This window comes from Spermophilus citellus (genome assembly GCF_964194105.1).
Source record: "Spermophilus citellus genome assembly, chromosome: 10".
In the NCBI taxonomy this organism is placed as follows: Eukaryota; Metazoa; Chordata; class Mammalia; order Rodentia; family Sciuridae; genus Spermophilus; species Spermophilus citellus.
In genome coordinates, this window is record NC_138197.1 from 86,387,864 (window position 1) to 86,412,554 (window position 24,691).

Below are 24,691 nucleotides of genomic sequence, written 5' to 3' on the forward strand. Positions count from 1 at the left end.
TAAAAGCCACATTCCTATTAGCGTGTTGTACAGTATGACACAATCTTTGAGGATATGAATATTAATATATTTTTTCCATTTCATAGGATACTAGAAAGAACAGATGCACTAATATCTGTATGGATTTTAATTTAATACAACTGTACATGTATACTAAACTCAATCTAACAGAACAAATCTTTTCTTGTTTCAAAGGGTTTTTCATTCTGACAGTGTATCTGTTATGATTTCTCAACATAGATATTTAAAAGATACATTTCTTGAAGGACTCAGTTTTGTTCCACAGAACCACTAGAGGCTCAATAACTATTAAGTCTTGGTGAATTGTTGTCTTGCAGTTCTTCCATAAACTGTCTCTGATGGAAAAGAAAAAGAAGTTCTACCTTGCTTTGGACCAGAAACAAATGACCTTATATAGTGTAACGCCACAAAAATCTCTCAAGTTAAAACAGATTGTACACAAAAAAGGAATGTTTTTCTATTAAAATGATTCCGTTTCACCATACAAAGATAGCCATTAAAATAAATCAATGTACATGCTTCTCTAGAGATAGAAACTAAACCATCTACTATTTTCTACAATTTTCATGTTTGTACCTAAAATGTATAAGATACAACAACTTCAGCCCAAATATTCTCTGGTGAAACTAAGGAATCAATACTGCATTCTCATTAGAATTTTCTTCATCCATCTTCAGACCTTAATTTGGCTACTAAAATAACACCTATGCCCTAAAATAAAAGCTCAATATTAAATATTATAATAAATATCATATAGCATGCCTCCTATTACAAATTATGTGCTTCCATATTCAAATGAATGGCAAGATACTAACACTAAAATATTTACCAAATTGTTTCCTGTATCATAGCCAAACATTCAGTGCTGTTCAAACAAGGAAAAATGATTAAATCCATGCTTTATCCTTTTACTGATATTTTAAATCAAGAAGTTATATCTTGGCTAATGACCTCATGTTAATTAGCTATTATTAATCAAGCATCTTTTACTAAAATAATACTTGTACAACTATATTATAACATTTCAAAAACTTATATTTCATGGAACTATGTTACTATTAATTATCAATATTTGAATATAACTTTACAAAGCAACTTCTTCTTTGGGGGGAGGGTACTGGGGATTGAACTCAGGGGCACTCAACCACTGAGCCACATCCCTGGCCCTATTTTGTAATTTATTTAGAGACAGAGTCTCACTGAGTTGCTTAGCTCCTCACCATTGCTGAGGCTGGCTTTGAACTCATGATCCTCCTGCCTCAGCTTCCCAAGCCGCTAGGATTACAAGTGTGTGCCAAGTGCCCAGCCAAAGCAAGTACTTATAAATCATTTCTAATCCACTCTTCCATATGACAATACCTATTAAAACATTCCTGGTTTTGGGAATGATGTGTAAACAGAAGACCAAGTCAGTACTTTGACTGTCAGTTCAATTCCATTTAGATATTTATGTATTTATCAAATGTCTGCTATGGTATAGGTACTGGAGATATGGAGGGGAGTACCATATAGGTCATGTGAACTAGAGTAGTAGTTATTTAGGTATGGCAAAAGTAAATGTATTTTTGCAGAACATTCAATAAATTTGTGGTTCTGTTTGTCTATGGATATATGTGTGCATTCATATATACATACATATATTAATTATATACGTATGTCTCATATGTAAATGTGTATTATATACTATGTATAAATATATAATCTAAAAATTATCCTTAAAATGCAAGCCCTAATTATACTTTGAATACTTTTTTTACTTATTAGTTCTAATCAGTTATGCATGACAGTAGAAAGCTCTTTGATCCATTGTACACAAATGAAGCAGAATTTTTCACTTCTCTGATTATACATGAAGTAGAGTTACACCATTCATGCCATCATACATGTACCTAAGGTAATGATGTCCATCTCATTCCACCATCTTTCCTACCCCCTTGCCCGTTCCCCCCTCCCCTTTGCCCTATCCAAAGTTTCTCCACTTATCCCATGCCTCCCCCCAACACCTTATGGATTAGCATCCACTTATCAGAGAAAACACTTGGTCCTGGTTTTTTGGGATTGGCTTGCTTCGATTAGCACAATATTCTCCAACTACATCCATTTACTTGCAAATGCCATAAACTTATTCTCTTTTAATGCTGAATAATATTCCATTGTGTATATGTACACAGTTTCTTTGTCCATTCATCTATTGAAGGGCCTCTAGGTTGCTTCCACCGTTCAGCAATTGTGAATTGTGCTGCTATAAACACTGAAGTGACTTTGTCAAGGTAGTATGCTGTTTTTAAGTCTTTTGGATATAGAATGAGGAGTGGGATAGCTGGGTCAAATGGTGGTTCAATTCCAAGTTTACTAAGGAAACTTCATACTGCTTTCCAGATTGATTGCACAAATTTGCAGTCCCACAAGCAATGTATGAGTGTGGCGTTTCCCCCACATCCTTGACAGCACTTATTGTTGTTTGTATTCTTGATAACTGCCATTCTGACTGGACTGAGATAAAATCTTAGAGTAGTTTTGATTTGCGTTTCTCTAATTGCTAGAAATGTTGAATGTCTTGTCATATCATATACTTGTTGATTTATTGTATATCTTCTTCTGAGAAGAATCTGTTCAGTTCCTTGGCCCATTTATTGATTGGATTTTGTATTGAGATTTTTGAGTTCTTTATACATCCTAGAGATTAGTGCTCTAATCTGATGTGCATGTGGTAAAATTTTGTTCCCAAATTGTAGGCTCTCTATTCACCTCATTGATTGTTACTTTTGCTGAGAAGAGGTTTTTTAGTTTGAATCCATCCCATTTATTGATCCTTCATATTAATTCTTGTGCTATGGAGTATTATTAACAAAGTTGGGGCCTAATCCAACATGTTGAAGATTTGGGCCTACTCTACTTTTTTTTTCTATTATGCGTAGGGTTCTGGTCTAATTCCTAAGTCCTTGATCCACTTTGTATACTCTGAATATATAAGAATATTTTTAGAAAAATAAACACTCGAGGCTGGGGATATGGCTCAAGCGGTAGCGCGCTCGCCTGGCATGTGTGTGGCCTGGGTTCGATCCTCAGCACCACATACCAACAAAGATGTTGTGTCCGCCGAGAACTAAAAAATAAATATTAAAAATTCTCTCTCTCTCTCTCTCTCTCTCTCTCTCTTCTCTCATTCTCTCTTTAAAAAAAAAGAAAGAAAAATAAACACTCAAAATAATGATTAATAGTGGCTTTCCTAGAAATGTTGGAAATATGCTCAAGTTTCCTGTTGTGATACATGTAGAAATTGAAGGGGATTTGAATAAATGAATTCTATGAAGTAATATGAAAACAGAATTGTCCTTAAGGGTAGGATGTGACCTTCACTGCTAATTTGAGAAACTCCAGGAAGAACTTTCTATACTGAATGTCAGTAGATTAGGGTTTAAAGTGCCACCCCTGGAGATTCAAATCTTTTTGAGGGAGGGGCTTTGCTCATGCAGGATTCCTAATAAAAAAAGGCCATGTCTTTGGAGGGGAGAAAAACAAAAACAAAACTAAACAAAACAAACAAACAAAAAAAAACAAGGTTCCTAGGAGCTCATTCTCAAAGGAGTGACTATTTCCATGAAAAAAAAAGTAAAACAAAAATAAACAAACAAACAAAAAAAACAAAGTGTGCGTACTTGTGTGTGTGTGTGTGTGTGTGTGTGTGTATACATATATGTAGATAGCTGTGAGAACAAGATCCTGTTGAAGTTAGGAAACCTTGGTTAGATTCTATCAAAACTGGGGAGGAGAGAAAGAAATCCCCCAAATCATACCTACTACTATTCAATTTGACTTGGTGGAAGCCCCATTTGGAAAATTCAGCATAATTTTCACAAAACCTCAGAAGGCCTTTATTTGACTATAAGAAAGCACAAGACATTTTATATTCAGTATTGTTTACAATTTTACTCAAGTGATGGGGAAGATCAGATAATTTGCCCATTTTTTTTTGTTCCTCAATGGATATTTCTGAGTTATCCTCTAGTGAAGACTGCTTCACAGTGGCCTGCACACTATTTATATAGTTATCTACCCATTTTTGTTCCCATCTCTGTTCTTAAGATATTTTAAATAAGATTATTAATTCATCCTAAAAACAGTCTTTGGCACTTGACATAACCTTTCCAAAATTTCATCAGTGTATCAGTTAGCACAGGGAAATTTCAGCTAGATAAGATTTAGATACAGCAAGGCAGTTTTACACCCCACTTTCAAGTAACATTGCAGCCTGTCCACCTGGGTTGAGTGAGATAATTAGGCACTTGTGTTCTGTTGTACTCATACTCCAGTGAATGTAGAATGACACTAATTGTGTCCTTGGAAGAATTAAGAAAATAGTCACTCTAAACGTTATCAGATGAAGCACTCTGACTGAAGTTCAGATAAGGAACCTCAGGCTGAGAATGATTGGGATTTGCTTCATTCAAAATATCCTTCTTATAGGCTGGGGATGTGGCTCAAGCGGTAACACACTTGCCTGGCATGTGCAGGGTGTTGGGTTCGATCCTCAGCACCACATAAAAATAGAGTAAAAATGTTGTGTCCACTGAAAACTGAAAAATAAATATTAAAAAATTCTCTCTCTCTCCCTCTTTAAAAAATATCCTTCTTAATGAAATTATGGCTTTTGCCAGTAAAAGGATGGAACTGGATGGAACTGCTAAGTAAAATAAGCCAATCCTCTCCAAATCAAAGGCTGAATATTTTTTTTTCTGATAGGTGGATGCTAACTCACAATAAAGCAGAGGTGGGCTAAGGGTGGGGTGGGAAGAATAGAAGTTCAGTGGATTAGACAAAGGGGAATGAAGGGAAGCAGTAGAGGGGGGCAGGAATAGGAAAGACAGTGGAATGATTCTGATTTAACTTTCCTATGTGCATATATGAATATACGACAAGTGTTACTCCACATCATGGAAAAACTGCAAGAATGGGATCCTAATTAGAGTAAGTTATACTCCATGTACATATAATATGTCAAAATACATTCTACTGTCATATACATCTAAAAAGAACAAAGAAAATTAAAAAGAATATTTAGTAATGGTACATACATCACTTAATTTTGCAGTAACCATATGAAGTTGTTATTATTTAAACAAAATGAAACAAAATATCCTTCTTAGGATTGGGTATATAGCTTAATAGTACTGTGTGTGCCTAGCCTAGTAAAGCCCTGGGCTTGATCCCAATTATTGGGGGTGGGGGAAGTCCTTCTAGACAGATTTTCCTCAAACCAAGGTTGACCAACTGATAATCTTTTTTTTTTTTTTTTGTACCAGGGATTGAACTCAGGGGCACTTAACCACTGAGCCACAATAGTAGCCCCTTTTTTTGGTATTTTATTTAGAGACAGGGTCTCAGTTGCTTAGTGCCTTGCTTTTGCTGAGACTGGCTTTGAATTTGAGATCCTCCTGTCTCAGCTTCCTGACCCGCTGGGATTACAGGGGTGCACCACCACACTCAGCAATTATGCCACAACTTTTAAAATTCAAATCTTTACAGAATATCATATTCCTTTGGTGGGGATAAAAGTTCTAATAAACTCCTGCCAAAGACTTCTGATTTATGTGTCAAAATTCTTGTGCCCTGTTATAACTTCTCCTGGGAGAAGTATAGATAGAAGCTTGCATATCTTCAGATAATTGAGTGAATGATTGTATGAGGCTTTTTTTTTCTTTCACATTTTTGTGGTTTAAAGGCCTGTACTCTTTCAGGATTTGGTAAGTAATGCCTTAAATTTTTCTATTACTTACTAAAATGTTGAAAAACATCTCATAAAATTCCTTGTCCTACCAGATAGTGAGATTCTATCCTTTATTAAAACACAACAACAACAACAACAACAACAACAAACCGGTAAGCCCAAATCACTCCATCTCATATGGTGCATTAAGGAGCTTCAGTTGATTATGGCTCTACCCTTCCTTATCATACTGAGGTGAGGTTAGACTTACTGTCATGTTCATTGATCTTTTTTGCCTTTGATTCCATAAACAGGAACCATCTATGAGTCAAGCTGTACAATCTTGGATTAAAGCCCAGGCTATTAATGCTTTTTCAAAGGGTGCACCATAATACTGCTGTCAGAATCAGTGCGGATAAGAACGCTTGTTTGACAGATCAAATTCTAATTCTAAATGGTGTGGCGGCCCTTTTCTTGTTAACCTTTATCAAGACAACTTGATAGTGTTTTGAGATCAATTGGAATTATGCCCACAGGCTCTGCCAAATTGAAAGATGACTATCATCTTTAATGCAAGTGTTTTATTATCAGGATGTATTGATTATTTATTGTCCTAAAGAAATCTGCACAAGATGTACTACTGAGAAAGTATTTATATTTGGTAAACATTCTTTAATATGTAAATGAAAAATTGAACACCTTCCCCACCCAAGTTTACTCTTTTAACTATATAGAAAAGGCATATTGTGTAGACAACTTAAGAACGTACTTTGCCTGGCTCCTCAAGAGTTGGTTCTATGCAAAACTAGATAGTATATGAGGGTCATCTAGCTCTTTGATCATTCTGGGCAGTCAATTAATGATAGCTCCCTTTTAAAGTTTTTGAATTCAAGTCATCTCTTTCATGCATCATGACAAAGAAACAAATGGTTTGATGCAATTGACTTGAACTGATTTCATAGATTGAAAATGCAGCCAGCTCTCCACTGGGAGGTGTTGGGATGGGTGGCAGGGGGAGCAGGGAGGGTTTGGCAGGGAAAGAGTCTAATTCACTGTAAACATTCCTGAAGTTTATTTCTGTAAGGGTGTGAGTGGAAAGACTCTGACCAGGAGAGAATTTGTCAAATTCTTAAATTTTTTGTATGGGTGTAAACTTTGCCTTCTATACTTCTCAACTCCAATGCATATGGGTCTAATTTTATAAGCAATATTAGAGAATACTGGCACTAAGGTCAATTCTCAAAATTCAACTGTGATTTCCCCACCTTCTAGCACTTGTCAAAGGTGCATTTGAAATGACTAGTATATGGAAATTACTCTCTGAAGATATACTAAAGCCCAGAGCCTCAATGCAAGGTGCCCCAATATGTATGGAGGTAAACTAATGTGTCTCTGAATCTGTTTCTGCAGTGTTAATGTTACTGGAAAAGAAGTCCAACTGCTAAATAAATTGGGAAATACTGGGTTAAACAAAACTAATTAGCTTTATTTCCCACTGGGCTTCTAAGGGTCTTTAATATGCTAATATAATTTTGAATCTACAAAGGGAAGATTACACTGTGTTGCATTTTCCAAGATAATTAAACTTAAGCCCATTTTCCATGAAGTAATGATTAATATCTAGCAGAATTTTAATTTTCTGAACAACAGAATTGGGCAACAGTAAGCAAGAGCTCCAGCAATTAGGATGCCCAGACTCTACTATCTGAAGAAATCACTTCCCTGCATGATGATATAATGTCATGCATGCCCTTGGCTTTGAGAGTGAGTCAACAAGAGAAAAAGTTTAAAAATAACTTTATTATCTTTTAGCCATATCATAATTGTAGTATCCAATATACATTAGATAAATGCTTTTACTCAGCATTTCTTTTAGAATTTATTGCCAGGTACTAATGATCTTGCCAGGCTTTTTATTGGACAATGAGATTTATTACAGTAAGAGTTCCTCACCCAACACTCCTTGAATGCTAGGGAACCCCAATTCTAATGTGTCTAAAATAATGAGAAACATAGTCTAAGTTGCTGAAATTTTTTTTCTTCATAAATAAAGTTTTATGTCATTTGTATCCTCATAGTCTGTCTTGATGTTTAGCTTCCTTTTCATTAAAACTGGGCTAATAAGTTTCATATTAATAAATGTGGTAAGGAATATGAGGTGTGAAGATTTAATTGAGATAAGTTGCATAGAATATCCAATTTAGTATTCTCAATAATGCAAGCATGAAATGAATGGTAGCTATTATTAGTAGTAATATTAATATTACTTTTAATAATTTTGCCTCTTTTTAATGTTGATAGTTCAGAAAAGTAAAAGATGAAAGTAAGAATTCTTTCTTCCCTTTCTTTCTCCTCCTCACTCCCATTCTTTAATAGAATTTTCTTTTAAGTGTCAGTTCCCAAAGTTATGAAAATGCTAAAATGAATGTTAACATTTCTTTACTTAGTATTTTAAATAGTTATTTGTCAATGGCCTGTGAAAGAGAAATTGGTTTAATTTACATAACCCTCCTTTCCTCGCTCCTCAGTTCTCCTAGTTGCTAACACTTCTGTTATGTTTGTAAAATTTAAAGAATCATCAAAGGTTATTTTTTGAATTTTAGGTCTTAAAAATATTTTTTCCTTAAAATATAACACGTACATAAAAAACACCAACTGAGTGTGAAAAACTGGAAGAATCTTTACCCAGCGGACATACTGGTGTAAGAAATAGACCAATGCCAGCATCCTGTGAGTCTTCTTTCTGACTCACCCCTGGAGTTAGCGACTCTTCTGTCTTTTATTCTTGTGAAATAATTTTGCATGGTTTTGAATTTTTTTCATGAATTATATCATGCATATTTTTGTGTTTAACTTCCTTGACAAAATATTATGCTTTTGTGTCATCCCATTTTGCTCATGCAGCAAGGTGCTATTAAAAAAAAATTACATACAGTATGACATTAAGTACTATGATTCATTCATTTATCCATTTTACTAGTAAGGGACATTTGGGTTGTTTATGTCTTTGGCTAGTATAAATAGTGCTGCTAGGATCACTCTTGAGAAGTCTTTTGAGTCCCGTTGGGTATGAAACCAGAAGTGGAACTGCTAAATCATAGGATATGTACGTGTTCTGCTTCAGTAGATACTATATAACAGCTTTCCAAAACCGTAGTAGTAACAAATTATATTCCCCTATGAAACTTCCCATAACTTCATATCTAGGCCAATTTTTCATACAGTGGGTCTTTTTATTGACCATCTATTCTTCATATGTCAACTTTATAATATATTCTACATAAGTTGAGGAAAGTAGCAGCCTGTACAGACTTTCCCCATTTGTGTTTCCTCCATAATCTAAGATTAACAGGTATATAATTATCTTTATTTTTCAAGAGTTTATAACATTTGCATTCTATTTCTAATTATATTTGTTTTGTGCTTTCTTTGTGTAAACTATAAAAATACAAAGAACTGCAATTACAAAAGCACAAGTATATGAATATTATTCATTATAGGATCAAATCATATGATGAGATCCCTAAAGGCAGGAGTTACAATTCTATGTTACTAAATCTGTGCCACTCAATAGAGAATTTCCAAAGTGTAAAGGTTAAGTTCATTTGCAAATTATTTAAAAACATGACACATATCATATTGCTTCATATCTGGATTTTCATTTACTTGTCTTTCATACTACTTGGAGTTTCTAATTGCCTTTCTTTTCCTTGTGAATAAAATAATAATTTTTATCTTCATTTCATAATTATTATCCATTAATGAAAATATATTAGTAATAATATATATAATAATAACAACAATTGATTAACTATTACTTATTAATTGCTATAAGAAATTCATATTTTTTGGAAGATGTTATTCAGGGTCTCTGACTCTGATGATACATTCTACATTTGTTGTTAGCCAAAGGGCAGTGAAGTGATGATGATATGTTCTAATTTAGACTAACTGCTCTCTTATAACATAACTGTCATTCTTGTTATATCATTCTTAAATTAGAACCACTACTTTTTTTTTTTTTTTTTTTTTTGGTACTGGGGATTGAGCCCAGGGGCACTTTATCACTTAGCTACACCCCCAGTCCTTTTTATTTTCTAATTTAAAACAGGATCTCACTAAGTTGTTGAGGCTGTGCTGGAACTCATGATTCTCCTGCCTCGGCCTCCCTAGTTCCTGGGATTACAGGCATGCCCACCCATTATTAGCAGATCCACTATTCTTGACTTTCATCTTTCCTGAAATTTAACTATATTCTCCAGTAATTTTTTCTGAAAGTGTGGGTTTGATATAAACTTTCTGATTCACTGCATGTCTAAAAATGTCATCCTTGGTCAATAATTCTAGGCTTCAAAGCTTTTCTTCTCAGAACCTTAAAAGCCTCAAAAACATTTTCCTAGGATCTAGTGTTGATAAAAGTCTGATACAAAGTCGGATTCTAATTCCTTTGTAGGAAACCTATTTTTGTTTGTCTTGAAAATCTCCTCGGATCTTCCATCTTTTTTTGATGTCCTGAAATTTCAGGGGAATTTGTTCAGGTCTCTTTTCAGTCATCATGCTTAGAGTTCAAAGGGCCATTCAATCTGAAAACATGTTTTAATCACAGGACTTTATATAGCAATCATTTCTATTATAATTTCTCTCTTCTTCTTTCTCCTATTTTATCAGTATCTTTTAGCTTATAATTTCATTCCAATTGATCTTCTATGTACTTCCTTTTTTCAAATATCTGCCTTTACTTTCTCAGCTTGTTCTTTTAATGAATATTTATTTTATTAGTCATATTTTTATATTCAAAAAATTCTGTATGTTTCTCTTTGCCCCTGATCATTATAGCTGGTCTTGCTTTGTGGAGGTAATACTTACTTAAATGCTTCTAAGGGCACTGATTAGAATTTTTAAAAGTGTTTCTTAACGTTTCTAAATTGCCTCTGTTTTCTTCGTGGTAGTTGTTTGTTCAAACATCAGTGACCTGGTTTGGATTTATATTTATAGTAAAGAGCCAGGCAGCCTAGAGTAGCTAGTGCAGGCTGCACGACTCTCCTAACCAGCCTTAACCCAGAGCGGCAGGCACAGTACTGGCAGGCACACCAGGAAGGCCTCAGGTGGCATGGCAGCTACTCACTTGCTTATGCCTCACAAGCTCCATGCCAAAAATGGGGAGGGCCTTCCCCTAGGGGTCACCATCCCTGCAGATTCATGAATTTCCTTAAACACAGGCTTTCTGATTTCAATTATGGAATTCCACTATAATGGGAGATGATGGAGGAGTGGTATTGAATTTTCCATCTGCTCTTTCCTTCAAAAATTCACCTGTTCTTTATCTTCTTCTCCTGCCTGACCTCCCCAAAGCAGCACAACTTGGCAGCCTTTCTGTGGCACCGTTGTCAGGAAGTGTGACACCCCATCCCGCTTTCACTTTTTTGGTATTTGCTCTGGACTGTAACGTTGACTTTGGTTTTTCTATTTTCTGTCTTCCCAAGTTTGTGAAAATCCCTGGTTTCTTGATATTTATGTGGCCCATTTAAAAAAAAATTAGTTGTAAATGGACACAATATCTTTATTTATTTTTATGTAGTGCTAAGGATTAAACCCAGTGCCTCACACATGCAAGGCAGGCGCTCTACCACTGAGCTACAGCCCCAGCCCCTCTGGGTCCCATTTTTATTTTTTTTATTTTATGTTATTTTTTATTTTAAGAAAATTGTGAATTCACATGTAACCATAAGAAAGAGTACAGAGAGATAACATGCACCCTTTGTCCAATTTCTCCAAATGGTAGCTATGTCAAACTGTGGTATAATAACACAACCAGGTTCTAATCAATCTTCACAGTAGAAGATCAACATTTACTAGAATTCAATCTGTGTCCCATTTTATTTATTTATTTTTGTGTGGTGCTGAGGATCGAACCCAGTGCTCTTGCAAGGAAAGTGCTCTACCACTGAGCCACAGCCACAGCCCTGTGTCCCATTTTAAAACTGCCCTTTTAATTTTCATACTGCTATTTGGAAGGTAACTGAAGCAAAGGTGTGTGGTCAGTGTGTCTTGAGCTACTAATCTCTATATAGGTTTAGGCATTTTGGAAGCATAGGTTTAAAACAAACAAAAAAATAGCATCTATATAAAATACTATTAGGAATTAATCACTCTTAGAAATTGTCTTCTCAAGTTTCATTGCTGAATCTTCATAGTTTATGAACCAAATTTATCAACGAACCATTTAGAAAACAAAGGCAGTAAATGAAATTCATTTTTGATCCCTATGAAGTCACCTTAGCTTGATAGAGTAGGAAAGATTCAATTCAATCAGAAACTCTGTGGGGCCCTAAATATTCCCCAGATTAAATTCAAGGGGGAATTCTGTCGTGCAGAATTTAACAATAGTTTGTCCTTCAACCTAAAGCTCCCCGTGCTGCTCCTGGCCTCCTGCCAGAACCTTCCTCCAGACTGCCCTGAGCAGGTTTGGAGAGGAGGAGGGACAGGAGGAAGGCAAGGGAACACCCCTCTAGTTAAAGGGAAATTGGGAAATTAGCAAGTGTTAGAGAATGTTCAAGCTCCTCAGAACTCCCGGAGCTTACTTCATGGTGTGTGAGGAAAACCTGAAAGAATATTTTCAGAAATCAAAGACTCAGGTGAAAAGGAAGGGCATTTCCTGAGGCATGCTCAGTCTTAAATGTGGAAGTGTGGTTAATTCAGGAGACCTTTGGAAGTGAACACTACCCATTCAACAGACATTTACTGTTTTTTGTTGTTGTTGTTGTTGTTTTCACCAAATCCTTTGCTGGTAACATGAATGATAGGTAAAACATGAATGTTAGCTTCCAGAAATTCATAATCTGGTGGTTGTATAAGGATAAGCATCTAGTTACCATCCAATTACTCAGAACAATATTATCTATTCATTGATATTTTGGTAAATGTTGAACAACTGGTTTTCTGAGGAGTTAAGGGGAGTCCTGATTCATAATATCTGCCAATACTCCTACCCTAGCCAATTTCAGGTTATCAACTTATGTCATTAAATGTGGAGAAGGTAGGAGATAGGCAGCAGCACGCTACCACATAGTACTTTTACCACACAGATGCAGATGACTTTAGGAGCATAAGTAATAAAATGTAATGAAGTAATAATTAGGAAGTAAGGTATTGAAGATATTTATTACTTGTTTTTAATATAATTTACTAAGTTATAAATTTATAAATTTTTTGCTAACAGCTGGGCTTAACAACTGGCTCACAAAATTCTTAAAAAGTCAGCCCTTGGCTCCATACTAGCTGGCTCCAGGATGAATCTACCCCTAACTACAGTCGACAGTGACAGACTTCCTGCAGGGTACAAATGAGGATGAAATCTTTAGCCATAAGTAGGTCAATGCCATTTAAAATTACAAGAAGAAAGATTACAGGAGGAGAGAGCAAGTAAAGAGAAGACCTGATGATGCCAAGGAAACAGTGTTCTCCACACGCAACTGGTCACCCTGCTTTTCAATTATTCTCATGTTAAACAACAGCATTCTGCATAGGGGGAAGGGAATCAGTCCTTAGCTCCCTAAAGAGGAAGGATAGAAAGATCACATGAAAACAAAATCTTCCTTTTCCTTCCTCTCTGGCCATTTCTTCTAGTTCATGCTGATGTGGACTGCCAAGTTCTGATGACTTGGCCAGCGGACCGGAAAACTCAGTGACCCAGTGGGAATGCCGAAGCACCAGTGACCTCCTAACACAGAGCTGGGGGACCAAGACCTGTTGAGGATGTGCTCCTGTTCACCCTGTGCCCGGCAGAATATAAGTGATTCTGGAGTGCACTTGACAAACGTTTGCTAATCGCCACTTAAAAACTAGATCTTAAACACTCTTATCAAAACTTATACACATAAATGTGTTATAACCCACACCAGGCCCCATTTGATAACAAATGACACTAGAGCTGGCTCTAATTAGCTTAGGTACAGAAGAAATGCATTAGTTAGCATAAATGAGGAAGTCTAGGAGAGCTGAGAGCTCTCTGAGGATAGCCGAACCAAGTGATGACACTTAGACGTGATCTCTCTAGCTTTTGGCCCCATTTGAACTTGGTCTCTGCCATCACAGTCACAGGCAGATTCCAGCCCCTCCAGCCCTTGCATCTGCTCTGCTTTTCCTTCCCAGTGGCTGAATAAAATCCCTGGGCTTGCCTCTTGCTGAAATGCCTCTGATTCCAAAGGCTCTCTGACTTAGAAAGGTGTCTTTTTGCAACTGCATAGATAGTTAGGTCCAGTGACTCTTCAACTCTGCACAGTAGACAGAGTAGAATTGCCTGGGAAATTTGTTAGAATTCTACAACAGTCCACATCACTCCACCCAATTAAATCCTAATATCTGGAGGTGGACCCAGACATCATTATCTTTTTAAGCTCCCCAGGTGATTTCAATGCAGAGCAAAATTTAGAAACTCTTGAATAAAAAATGCGAAATGTTAGTCTCCTTCAAATTTACTGAGAAAGTCAAGTTAGGTTAATTTCCTTAATGTCTACCTGAGGATCTTTGTCCCAAGCTTCCTGTCTCTAACATAGGAGTGTTCTTCTTGCTTGCCTCAGCTGGCTTCATCTGCATCCTGGTTTTCCCCCACCCCCACCCTGATGTATTGTGTTCAAAGAATTATCCCTCCTCTAGTATGCATCTTGAAATTTTGCTTCTTAACTGGCTCCTTCCCCCCAAAGATCCCTTACTCCCTATGGCCCTGCCTTCCATCCCACTAACCACCCGCCCATGGCATGGTCCATCTGCAGTCTCCTCTTCATTGTCAGCTTTCCTGGGAGAGTGGATTGTCCTCACTTGGCCTAAAGTATGCATAAAGTTTTTACAATCTGACTCTGGAAATGACTACTCTGCTGACACTGTTCTCTCAAAGGTTGTCAATGACCCTCTTACAAAACCAAATGACTGTTTCTCTCCTCTCTTTCTCTCTCATTCTCACATTGCTTTTGGAGATTAGGATATCCAAACACTGCATCTCTCACTGATTTCCTCTTTGCCACCTTGGTTGCTTAAAAAAGTCCTGAATAAAATGTTTGGGATATGTATCCAAAACACGTTTCTTGGGAAATATGTATCAGGAGACTTGAAAATGAAAATACACAAAGGCAGTGCTTTAAAGCAAAAAAAGAAATTCTTTAATGACAACACTATCATATACTAAACTGAAAAATCTGAAAACAAACTAGAGATGTACAATATGGTAATTCACATAATGGTATAGTATAGAGACAGTAACATCGTACGGCAAGTGTGTGCTAACATGCACAAATGGGTAGAGTATTAGAAAATGTGCAGTGAAAATACGTACTACATATATAGCATGTTTTCAACTCTTATAAAAAGCACATGGATTTGATCCCAAGCACCATGAAACAAAACAAAGACAAAAAGCACAAGGAATCAACTTGTTTCCCTCCATTAATTTTCATTATTATTAACCTATCTTTACTGACATCGTTTTACCTTTTCTTCTAATTCACCTTTGTTTTGGAAATGAAGTAGAAATTTCCTTAGTACAAATTTTACTTATTGTATTCTTCTTCATATATTCAGCTAGTTAATAACCTAATTTGAATTATTAATAATAAGCTTTCCCTCCATTTTCTAATAACCCAAGAAAGTCTGCTAGAATGTAGGTGGTCATCACTGACTGTTATGATTTGGATATGAGATGTCCCCCAAAACGCATGTGTGGGACAATGCAGGAATGTTCACAGGTGAAATGGTTAGATTATGAGAGTTGTGATCTATTCAGTGCATTTATCTTTTTGATGGACTGATGATTTTAATGGATTAATGGGTGGTAACTATAGGCAAGTAGGGTATGACAGGAGGAAGTAGGTCCCAGAGGAGATTAGGGTATCCAAACACTGCATTTCTTCTTTGCCACCTTGGTTGCTTAAAAAAGTCCTGAATAAAATGTTTGGGAAATGTATCCAAAACACATTTCTTGGGAAATATGTATCAGGAGACTTGAAAATGAAAATACATATATAGCACATTTTCAACTCTTATAAAAAGCACATGGATCTAATGCCCCTAGGGATTCTATTATCCCTGGCTCCTTGTGTACACTCCAGCTCTTTCTGCTTCCTAGCTGACATAAATTGAGCAGCACTCCTTCACCATGACCTTCTGTTGCACCCTGGGCCCAGAGCTAAGGCGTTGGCTGATCATGGATTGAACTTCTGAAATCACAAACCACAATAAACTTTTGGTCCTCTAAGTTGTTCTTGTCAGGTCTTTTGGTGACAGCGATGCAAAACCTGACTAATATATTGGCTGAGACTTCTGAGATAATTTTGTTTTATTGCTTTTTGTAAAGGCAAGATCAAAGTTTCTCTTTGCAATTTGAAAAGTAACATTCTTTAAGAAGCTACATATAATAAGCATTAGGGTAAGAGGTTTTTCTTATAGATATATGTGATGTTGAAACCATTTTAATAATATAATTACAAAACTTTAGCCAATATTATTTTCTGTTGATTTAATAAAGTGTAGAATATTAATTTCAAGTTTGACATATAATTCTCATAAATATGGCAAAATACTGCTAAGAGATTAAATAAAAATGAGAAAAAGAAAAAAGAAAGAATCCAAACATTGGCTGTTTTCCTTCTATTTCTAGAAAATTACAGAATGCCATTTTTTTTCAGAAGAAAGCATTATTTCTTTCAAATGGTGTGAAATTACCAAAACATATTTGTCAAAAATAAAGTGAATTTGCTAAGATAAAAGCTTCAAAAAGATCAACTGCCATCGAAAGTTGAAATCATTTTGTTAAAGTTAATATATGCATAAAGCCATGCAAAACAGTTTTCCCATGAGATTTTTAATTTCCAGATGAAGAAACTGAGATTTGGAGAGTAAGATCAGTAGGTTTTTCTTTTGTTTGGTTTTGCACACATGTAAAAATTCACACATCTCACTTCCAACTCTACTCTGTCCCCTTATCATCATGAGGAATGCTGAGGGTTTTGGGAAACACTACCTTGGCTGATTTCTCTTTAGTAGTCTACTTGGTAGGTTGATGGTTTCCCTTTCCTTCTCATGTAGAAAAAGTGGTGGCAAAAATGAAACGTTGGGTCTTAGCTCCACCTCTCCTCTAATCTCACAATTTTAGAAATGCCCCACTTCTCTGAACTTTTGCTTTGTTCATCTGTGTTATGGAGATATTACCAATAGTATTGCTGTGAGAATTAAAGGAACTAGTACATGTAAAGTATTTAGAGTAGTTCCTGACACATAATAAGTGCTCAATAAATGTGAGCTATCATTATTTTTTATATCTCCTTCTACATATTTTCTTAAAGTATACAAGTGAATAAATTAGAATACCTATCCTAAATGAACCTTCCTTCTTCTCATAATGAATCAGCTTTCTGTTCATGGTCATTCACAATCATACCAGGAGGGAGTGAACTTGCTTTTCTTCCTATGAGGTTATATAAGGTATTGCCAAATATTTCAGCAGAAGGAGGGGCACCTCCTGGAAGAAGGAAATACATCTCTGCCATGCAATTCCCATTCAGAAAACAGAGGAGAAATAAACATGCCACTATGATTAGCCTAATCAGTTTTAGAAAGGAAAAGCTTCAAGCTACCAGAGAGTAAAGTGATCCAGGCCACTGTTCAATCTAAACCCCTTCAAAGCCCTGGTCTAGAAGCACAGCAAGAAATTCATCATGCACAGCCAACACTGTCCCCAGTACTTGTGTGAGAACAGCACCCTCCCATCTCCTTGCAGAATTCTTTTATTCAAGTGGAGTCTCTCTATTTGTGAGAGAAATATGCCCCATGACCTAGCAATAGATCACAGTCCAACAAAATAAGACAACCTTATTTTGTGAAGCATTTTTAAAGTGCATGTTATTTTTAAAAGTTTGTAGGCTGGAATGATAAATCAATTCAATAAACTAGCTTTGATGGTCTGAAATTAAGGGTAGAGTAAAGGAGAAAGGATATGTTTTCAGGTGAGATTTGAAAAGGGATGGAAAGTTAATGAGGTGGAGAGATACAGTCAAGCTGTTCCAGATGGCAGGATCTGACAGAGGAGGCCAGTGAGGGTTAGCAGAAGGGATGAGGATGGGGAGACAGGAGAAATGAGTTCCAGCAGAGAGACAGCATTCTCCACCCAGATGATAATCAATTTTGAATCATATCACAGAGCGGATGAGGAGCCATTAGAGGAGAGTGCTGAAGGAACTCTGAGACTAGACACAAACAGATGGGAAAGGGCAGGGGGACTTGAGCAGAAAATTTAAGGCTATCAAAAAGGGAGCAATCATGTTCAAAACATTGACACTGAACTCAAATGACTGATGCAGAGTTGCTTGGGTTAAAAGATTTTGCAGACAGGACGAGAGAGGAAATATTTTTTCCTCTTCCATTGACAAAATAAATAAATGAATGTATTGCTATTTTAATTGAGATTACATATAGAAATTGAATTTCTGAGCAGCAGAACTTTTAAACATTGGATGAGTGTCAAAGAATCTCAGAGTTTAAGGGAACTCAGAGGTCACTGGAATAATCCTTTGAAAGATAACCAGATACACTGTGAGACTCTTCTTGTTGGAGAGAATTAAGAATAAGGTTGCTGGCAGGCTAAGATGGTTGCGTTTGTTTCCTCTAGAGACAAGTCCTATATTAATGTCTTGTCTTCCTTTTCAAGTGTGATGATGATTCCATGTGGGGTAAGTGTAAGAATGTGGGTGTGACCTCAACACACAGATTTTTTATTTTGCTCAGTGCCACTGGATAAAGCAACACCTCTATATGCCCAGGCACAGAAATAAAGAAAGGATGTTGAGGCTGGGAGCAGAAGCTAGGGGAAAGAAAGAGGGATTGGGAAAGAAAGTTGAATACACAGCAGGAAGCAGCTGGACGCAGCCACAGACATCTCACTCAGATACCCCACTGGGATGAAGGTCAGCAGGACTGCAGGAGAAAGTCAATGGGAAAGGGGTGGGATAGTTAATTCTATTCCAGTCCATGTAGTTATCTGGGGACAGAGAGGAAGCTGAAAATGATACATAAGCTAGCTGTAAGAAAAAATTTTGATATCTATGCTAAAGCAAAAGCAGAGATTTGGGACCTGAGTTTTGAAGCCAATAGGGAGAAGGTAGTTACATGGGTGGCATTAATAAACAAAAGGTGACCAGAGCCATGCTCCCTGTGGAATGTCAGTAAATATTAATTGGCTGACGTTGACCTTGGTAGAACAAAGCATGTGAATGGGAAATGCCATGGCCAGCAGAGCATAAAAAGTTCATATCTCTGAACTGAAAACACTAGTGCCTGAGAGAGAGCCAGACCAGACAGCACACCAGAAAAGGATTCCTTGCACACAAGGCCAACGTGTCTCAAGGAAAAGTAATGACACAATCATTCCAAGAGAGCAGGAACAAAGCCTGCAGGAGCCATGATGGAATATTCCCTTCTCTGAGAGCATAATCACTTCTCCTGAGGTACAGAAGCCCCTGGCTGAGAATGCAGGGCTCTCTGAGGTCAGCAGGTATGCAGGTAAGCGCCAAGAACCCTGGCTTGACTTGTTCAAGAAAATCTTTTTTTGTCAGATGTGGCTGGAAAGCTGAGAAAATGTTATTTTGGGATTTGGCTCCAAGGTGAAGGAATCAGTAGACAAGGTGAGGTCCCATTCTGGAGGGAGTGGAGAGGGTGCTGGAGGAAGAAGGCATCTCCTGACTGTTTTTTTTTTTTTTTAAGAGAGAGAGAATTTTTTTAATATTTATTTTTTAGTTTTCGGTGGACACAACATCTTTGTTTGTATGTGGTGCTGAGGATCGAACCCGGGCCGCACGCATGCCAGGCAAGCGCACTACCGCTTGAGCCACATCCCCAGCCCTCTCCTGTCTGTTTTTAAGTATGAGGTATAAAAGAATTCTTTGGAGATTGGTTGGTCTTTCAGTGACTCAATGTTCCTGTCATAATTATTCTTCCTGTTCTCCATTGGTGGGGGACTGAAAAGGCAAAACAACTCAATCTGATGCTTGAAACCTTAATAAGAAAAAGATACAAGTCCCAAGTCTGAGAAATGCTAAAAGTTCACCTGAAATATATTCTGCATAATACTACAGGACATACAATCCATGCAGGATCATCCAAAGATTTGTCTAGAAAATACAGATTTTATCCACCTCTTAAAATTTCACCTCAAATAAAGAAGAAATTATTGTTCAACAATATATTGATAAAAATGCTTGATAGACCTATTAAATGCCCCCACCTAGGATTCTAGAACAAACATATCAGTGCCTGGCACATAATGGGTATTGAATAGGTATTTGTTACATGGATAACAGAGAGATATAGGAAGAGTGTAAAAAAAAAAACAAGTAAAATATCAAGAATGTGGGTATTTGTAAGAAAATATTTCCCTTTCATTGCATCCTTTCCTTCTTAAGAGAATTCAAAAAGATATTGTAATTGCCATACTGCTTCTCCTTATGGGTGACCACAACCATGAATATAGCAAGGCAGTTTTGAAGACATGAAGCCATTTTTTTTTTTTTTACCCCCTATGATCTAGGTAAGGTTTAGCCACAAGGGTTCTATTAAAACTTTTGAACCACTCCCCATGAACTCCCAGAAAATTCAAATGTCCTACTACTTTAATCTAGACATATATTCAATTTATTTTAACAGTTTCTAAGTGCCTCGTCTGTGAAGGGCACTGAGCTAAATATCTGAGAGTGAGTACGAGGTGCAGCCCTCAATGATGGGTAGGGAGAATGGCGCAGAAAGAAAGAAACTTCTTCTAAGTTCATATCATCCCCACCCCAAAACACGGAAGAAGGGAAATTTAAGATTATAATGATAAGCATTTCTTGATTTTATTTACTATAGTGTTAAGAACCCACCATAATGGTAGGGGTGGGATTCTGGAACTCCAAGAAGGCACTTTGAAACAACAGGTAGCTGGAAGTAACAACAGGTGGACTGGAACTTTGACAAGACTGTATTTGGAATGGCAAGGTAACACATTACATTACTCCGGCATGTTATTGAAAAACTCTGAATGAACATTTAGTCAGATACAAAGAGGAACACAATTATGGCAAATTGATACCAGATGGATTTTAAATTAATTGTGAATTGGAAATCTTAAGCTAAATACCAAATTTTGGAAAGAATTGTGAAGTAGCAACTATAAAGAAATTATGAATACTTTCTGCCCTTTTCTAGATGTTTAGTAACTAGGTAAGTAAACAATTAAATCTTCTTTGGATGCAGCAGATCAATGCTTCTGTAAGACTTGGGAAACTGTAAAAACTTAAAAAATATTTATATGAACTAAAAATTGTTGGGTTCACTCTCTTCCTAGTAAGACTTATAAAAGATTATGGAGGCTGAGGCAGGAAAATTGCAAGTTCAAAGCCAGCCTCAGCAATTTAGCAAGGCCCTGAGCAACTTAGATCTTGTCTCAAAGTTTAAAAAAAATAAAAATAAGAAAGGGCTGGGATGTGGCTCAGTGATTAAGTGACCCTGGGTTCAATCCCTGTTACAGAAAAAATAAAAAGAAAAGAATTTAGAATACACAAGAATAGAAAATATCATTTTATAATTATAAAGTAAGAAGACCATCAATTCAACATCAAGATAAACAGATGCTAAAATGAGCTAAGAACTTTTCAGAATCAGAGATCTGTCTTCAAAACTCTTAGTCAAACCCATAACATATAGGATAGTTTAATAATTATGAATAATAAAAAGAAATTGTATATTTGTATCAATTGCATAGAATACAGTCAATAGAGAATTTATAGCCCCATGCTAAGAGCCTAATTTAAAATGAACAGTCTTTCCTACATTTTCTCCAAAGTACCTCTGAAAGAACTCACTCTGCCATCCACAGAACTTGCAAATGCATTCCGTAAGTTGGGCTATAGTATTTATTCTCTTTCCTGTTATTGACTCCAGATCTATTTCTTACTATTTGCTTTGTGCTCCTTCTTCTGCCAAATAAAATATTAATTGCATTTTTAGCTGCACTGCTGGTGTTCAAAGAACTCTGATATGTCAAGCTAAACTGATAGAAATAGCATCCATTAACATATTTATAGGTTCAGAGCTTCTAGAGCATAATTACATCCATTAATTACTTGACAGTACTCTGTTACAGGCTAGAAGAGAAAGGCTTTTGCAGCTATACTTTTACTCAGAGTGAAGTTTCTTTTTCAATAATAAATTTTCTCTAAAGAAGATTCTAAGGGAAATAAGGCAAGGGAACTTGCATAGCTCTATGTGCATAGGAAAGGGCTTTTAAAGCAGCCATCCACGAACTTTGCAATAGATAGCATACAAAGTCAATGAGATGGCACAGCTAGACTTGATTTCAAAGAAAAGCATATTTTATACATTATGGAGAGATTTAATTAATATTTTAGAGTTCTAAGACAGACCATCTCAAGCCAATGATTCTTGATGTTAAGATGCAGAGCAATGATTTTTTACTTTCAAATAAACTTCCTTAAATGTCACACAGGACCAAAACATTTTTGAATTACCTTCATTTTTGAACATGTAATTCTAACACAGAAAAAAAAAATTAAAGCTGTCCTGGGAAAAAGCTCATAAGATGTTGAAAATTAATAGAAGAAACAATTATTCTGTAAATTCGCCAGCTGTGTGAGTCCTGGAGCTGCCAGCTGCATTTAATACATGCATCATAGCAAGGACAGTAACACACACTTGACTCCTCTTGACCAGTTAATCAGCATGCAAAAATGACGTTTTTCTCGTAACAACTTCAGCACTGGACCCAAACACAATTTTCTCTTCAGCAAGGAATGAAATCATAACACACACACACACACACACACACACACACACACACACACAGTTTCCTCATTTCAGCATGAACCTAGCCGGGATGTACGGACAGAAAGCAAAGCCGTATCTACCTGTATGTATGCATCTATACATATTTCTCTGAGTTCTTTGTTGCCTGGCAATAAATTGTAAAAGCAAGCATATTTGAAAGTAAAAACCATTAAACTGTGTTTATAGGCTACTGCAACAGACTCGTGGACTGAATGAGAAGGAAAGCACCATACCTTTAGTAAGTCGCCTCAGAATTTGACAACGGCATTTAAAAGAGACAGCTATCATTCTTGCTCGCTGCTTTCTCTGGCAAAGTGTACTCAGGGCTCTGCTCTGGTGGCTGTGGCGGCAGCAGCATATGAATTCCTTGCGCACATACCAGGAGAAAGGTAGTCCCAGTGGGGAGTGACAAAGCTTAATTCCTCTTGGCTGATGCAGAGGTCCGCTACATGTCATCTGGCAAAGCTGTGTCATTCACTACTACTACCAACCCCTGCCCGCCAGCCTCCTCCCCCTGCACAATCACAATAGCTTAGAAAGTAAGGCTGTTTCGATAGCAACAAAGCACCAAATTGTGTAAAGCAGGAACACGGCTGGGTGAGGAGCCACTCCATAAATCTCACACTAAGCACTGTTTCAGCCACGGGGCTATGGACTCCAGCCAATTTGGCCACCACCACCCCCTTTCTTCTCAGCATCAAGTTAGTATCCTTTATGGATCTCATTTAATAGGATATGCAAGTGGAATGCTTGCACTTTTACTTTAGGAAGAAACACAAGCATCATGTACTATGTTATTTAAACAACAACAACAACAAAAGGAAGGCAAAGGAGGGAGGGAGGCAGCTTATCTTTGGGATTCAAAAGGCAACCACATTTTTTGCTTATAGAGGAGAAGCAGCCCTTTGATAGTCAGGAAGATCTGTTCCTCACTTTTACAAACCTATAGGGGTCAGGGCAGTGTAGGTTTACAGATGGAATGCAAGACTCGCAGCAAAGGGAAGGTTCAGGCTGGGTGGATCAGCAGGCAGATGGAGCCCCAGCCCCTTTAATCACCCTTCCCAAAAAAGGAGTTGGCTGGAAAGCAACAGTCAAGACTGTTTCTAAAGATACCACACATAAAAGCAAACAAGGCCAAGTATTTCTATTTTTAATGTACCTTATTATCGTATTTCCCAAACAGCCCTCCCCCAAACCATCCTTCTCATTATGCTAATAAAATGGTCTTGCAGCATAGCAGATATTCCTGAGTATCTGCTCCAGTGGAGTGAAGAGCAAATTAACAAACCCCTCACAATCCATTCACAAAGTGACAAGAAGGCGGAGTGCATTTCTTCATCTGCCAGCTCCAGCCTACTCATGATGTAGTCAATACAAACTGACATTTGCTATGGAATTTTAATCAAAATCTAGAAATCTCCCAGAGGAGTTAACACAAACATTCTGGGTAAAAAAAAAAAAAAATCAGACACTTGGCCAGGAACTTAAAACACAAATCAGTCAATTAGTCAAAATGAAAAAATAGATCACTGTCTAAACTATTTGATTAATATTTCTAGGACTGTATGAATTATTCATACAGTTTTATTCTTTCCTCTTCAGGCTATTAAAAAAGAAACCTTTTAAGCTGGGGATTCTAAAATAGCTTCCAATATTCCAAATTTAGTAATAGAGCTTTCTCCTCTCCATTCATAAATTCAATATTAACTTGAATAATTTCAATCCACTGATTCTGAAATGTAGATGCTTTCTATTTTGAGCCCAATAGAAAAAAATATTTTTATATGAAAAATAGCTGAATATAATAAGCATCTACTTCAAAGGTGTTTTGTAAAGAACACAATTCCCTTACCAAGTATAGTCTCGCTAAAACAATCAGCCACCACTAAAAAGACAGTACAAAATGGGTAGCAATTCCCTTACCAAGTATAGTCTCGCTAAAACAATCAGCCACCACTAAAAAGACAGTACAAAATGGGTAGCGATGCACACCAAATTTTTATAATAACTTCCACTAATGAGAATTTAAAAAAATTTCAATTGATTTAATTTCCATATCTTTTAGGCCAGCCCAAGAAATATTATATATATACACACACA

At 36.7% G+C, this 24,691-nt stretch overlaps 1 protein-coding gene across 1 annotated transcript in view; it reads right to left on the bottom strand.

The window, feature by feature from the left end:
• The window catches only part of GRIP1 (glutamate receptor interacting protein 1), a gene marked incomplete at its 5' end in the record, with an annotated part of 251,102 nt that extends 228,037 nt beyond the window's left edge, over window positions 1-23,065 (bottom strand). Inside the window, one exon of the mRNA XM_081310350.1 lies at window positions 22,825-23,065. Within this exon, the coding sequence (XP_081166476.1) occupies window positions 22,825-23,065 (241 nt within the window). The remainder of the gene's footprint in view (window positions 1-22,824) is intronic.
• Between the last annotated feature and the right edge of the window lie 1,626 nt (window positions 23,066-24,691).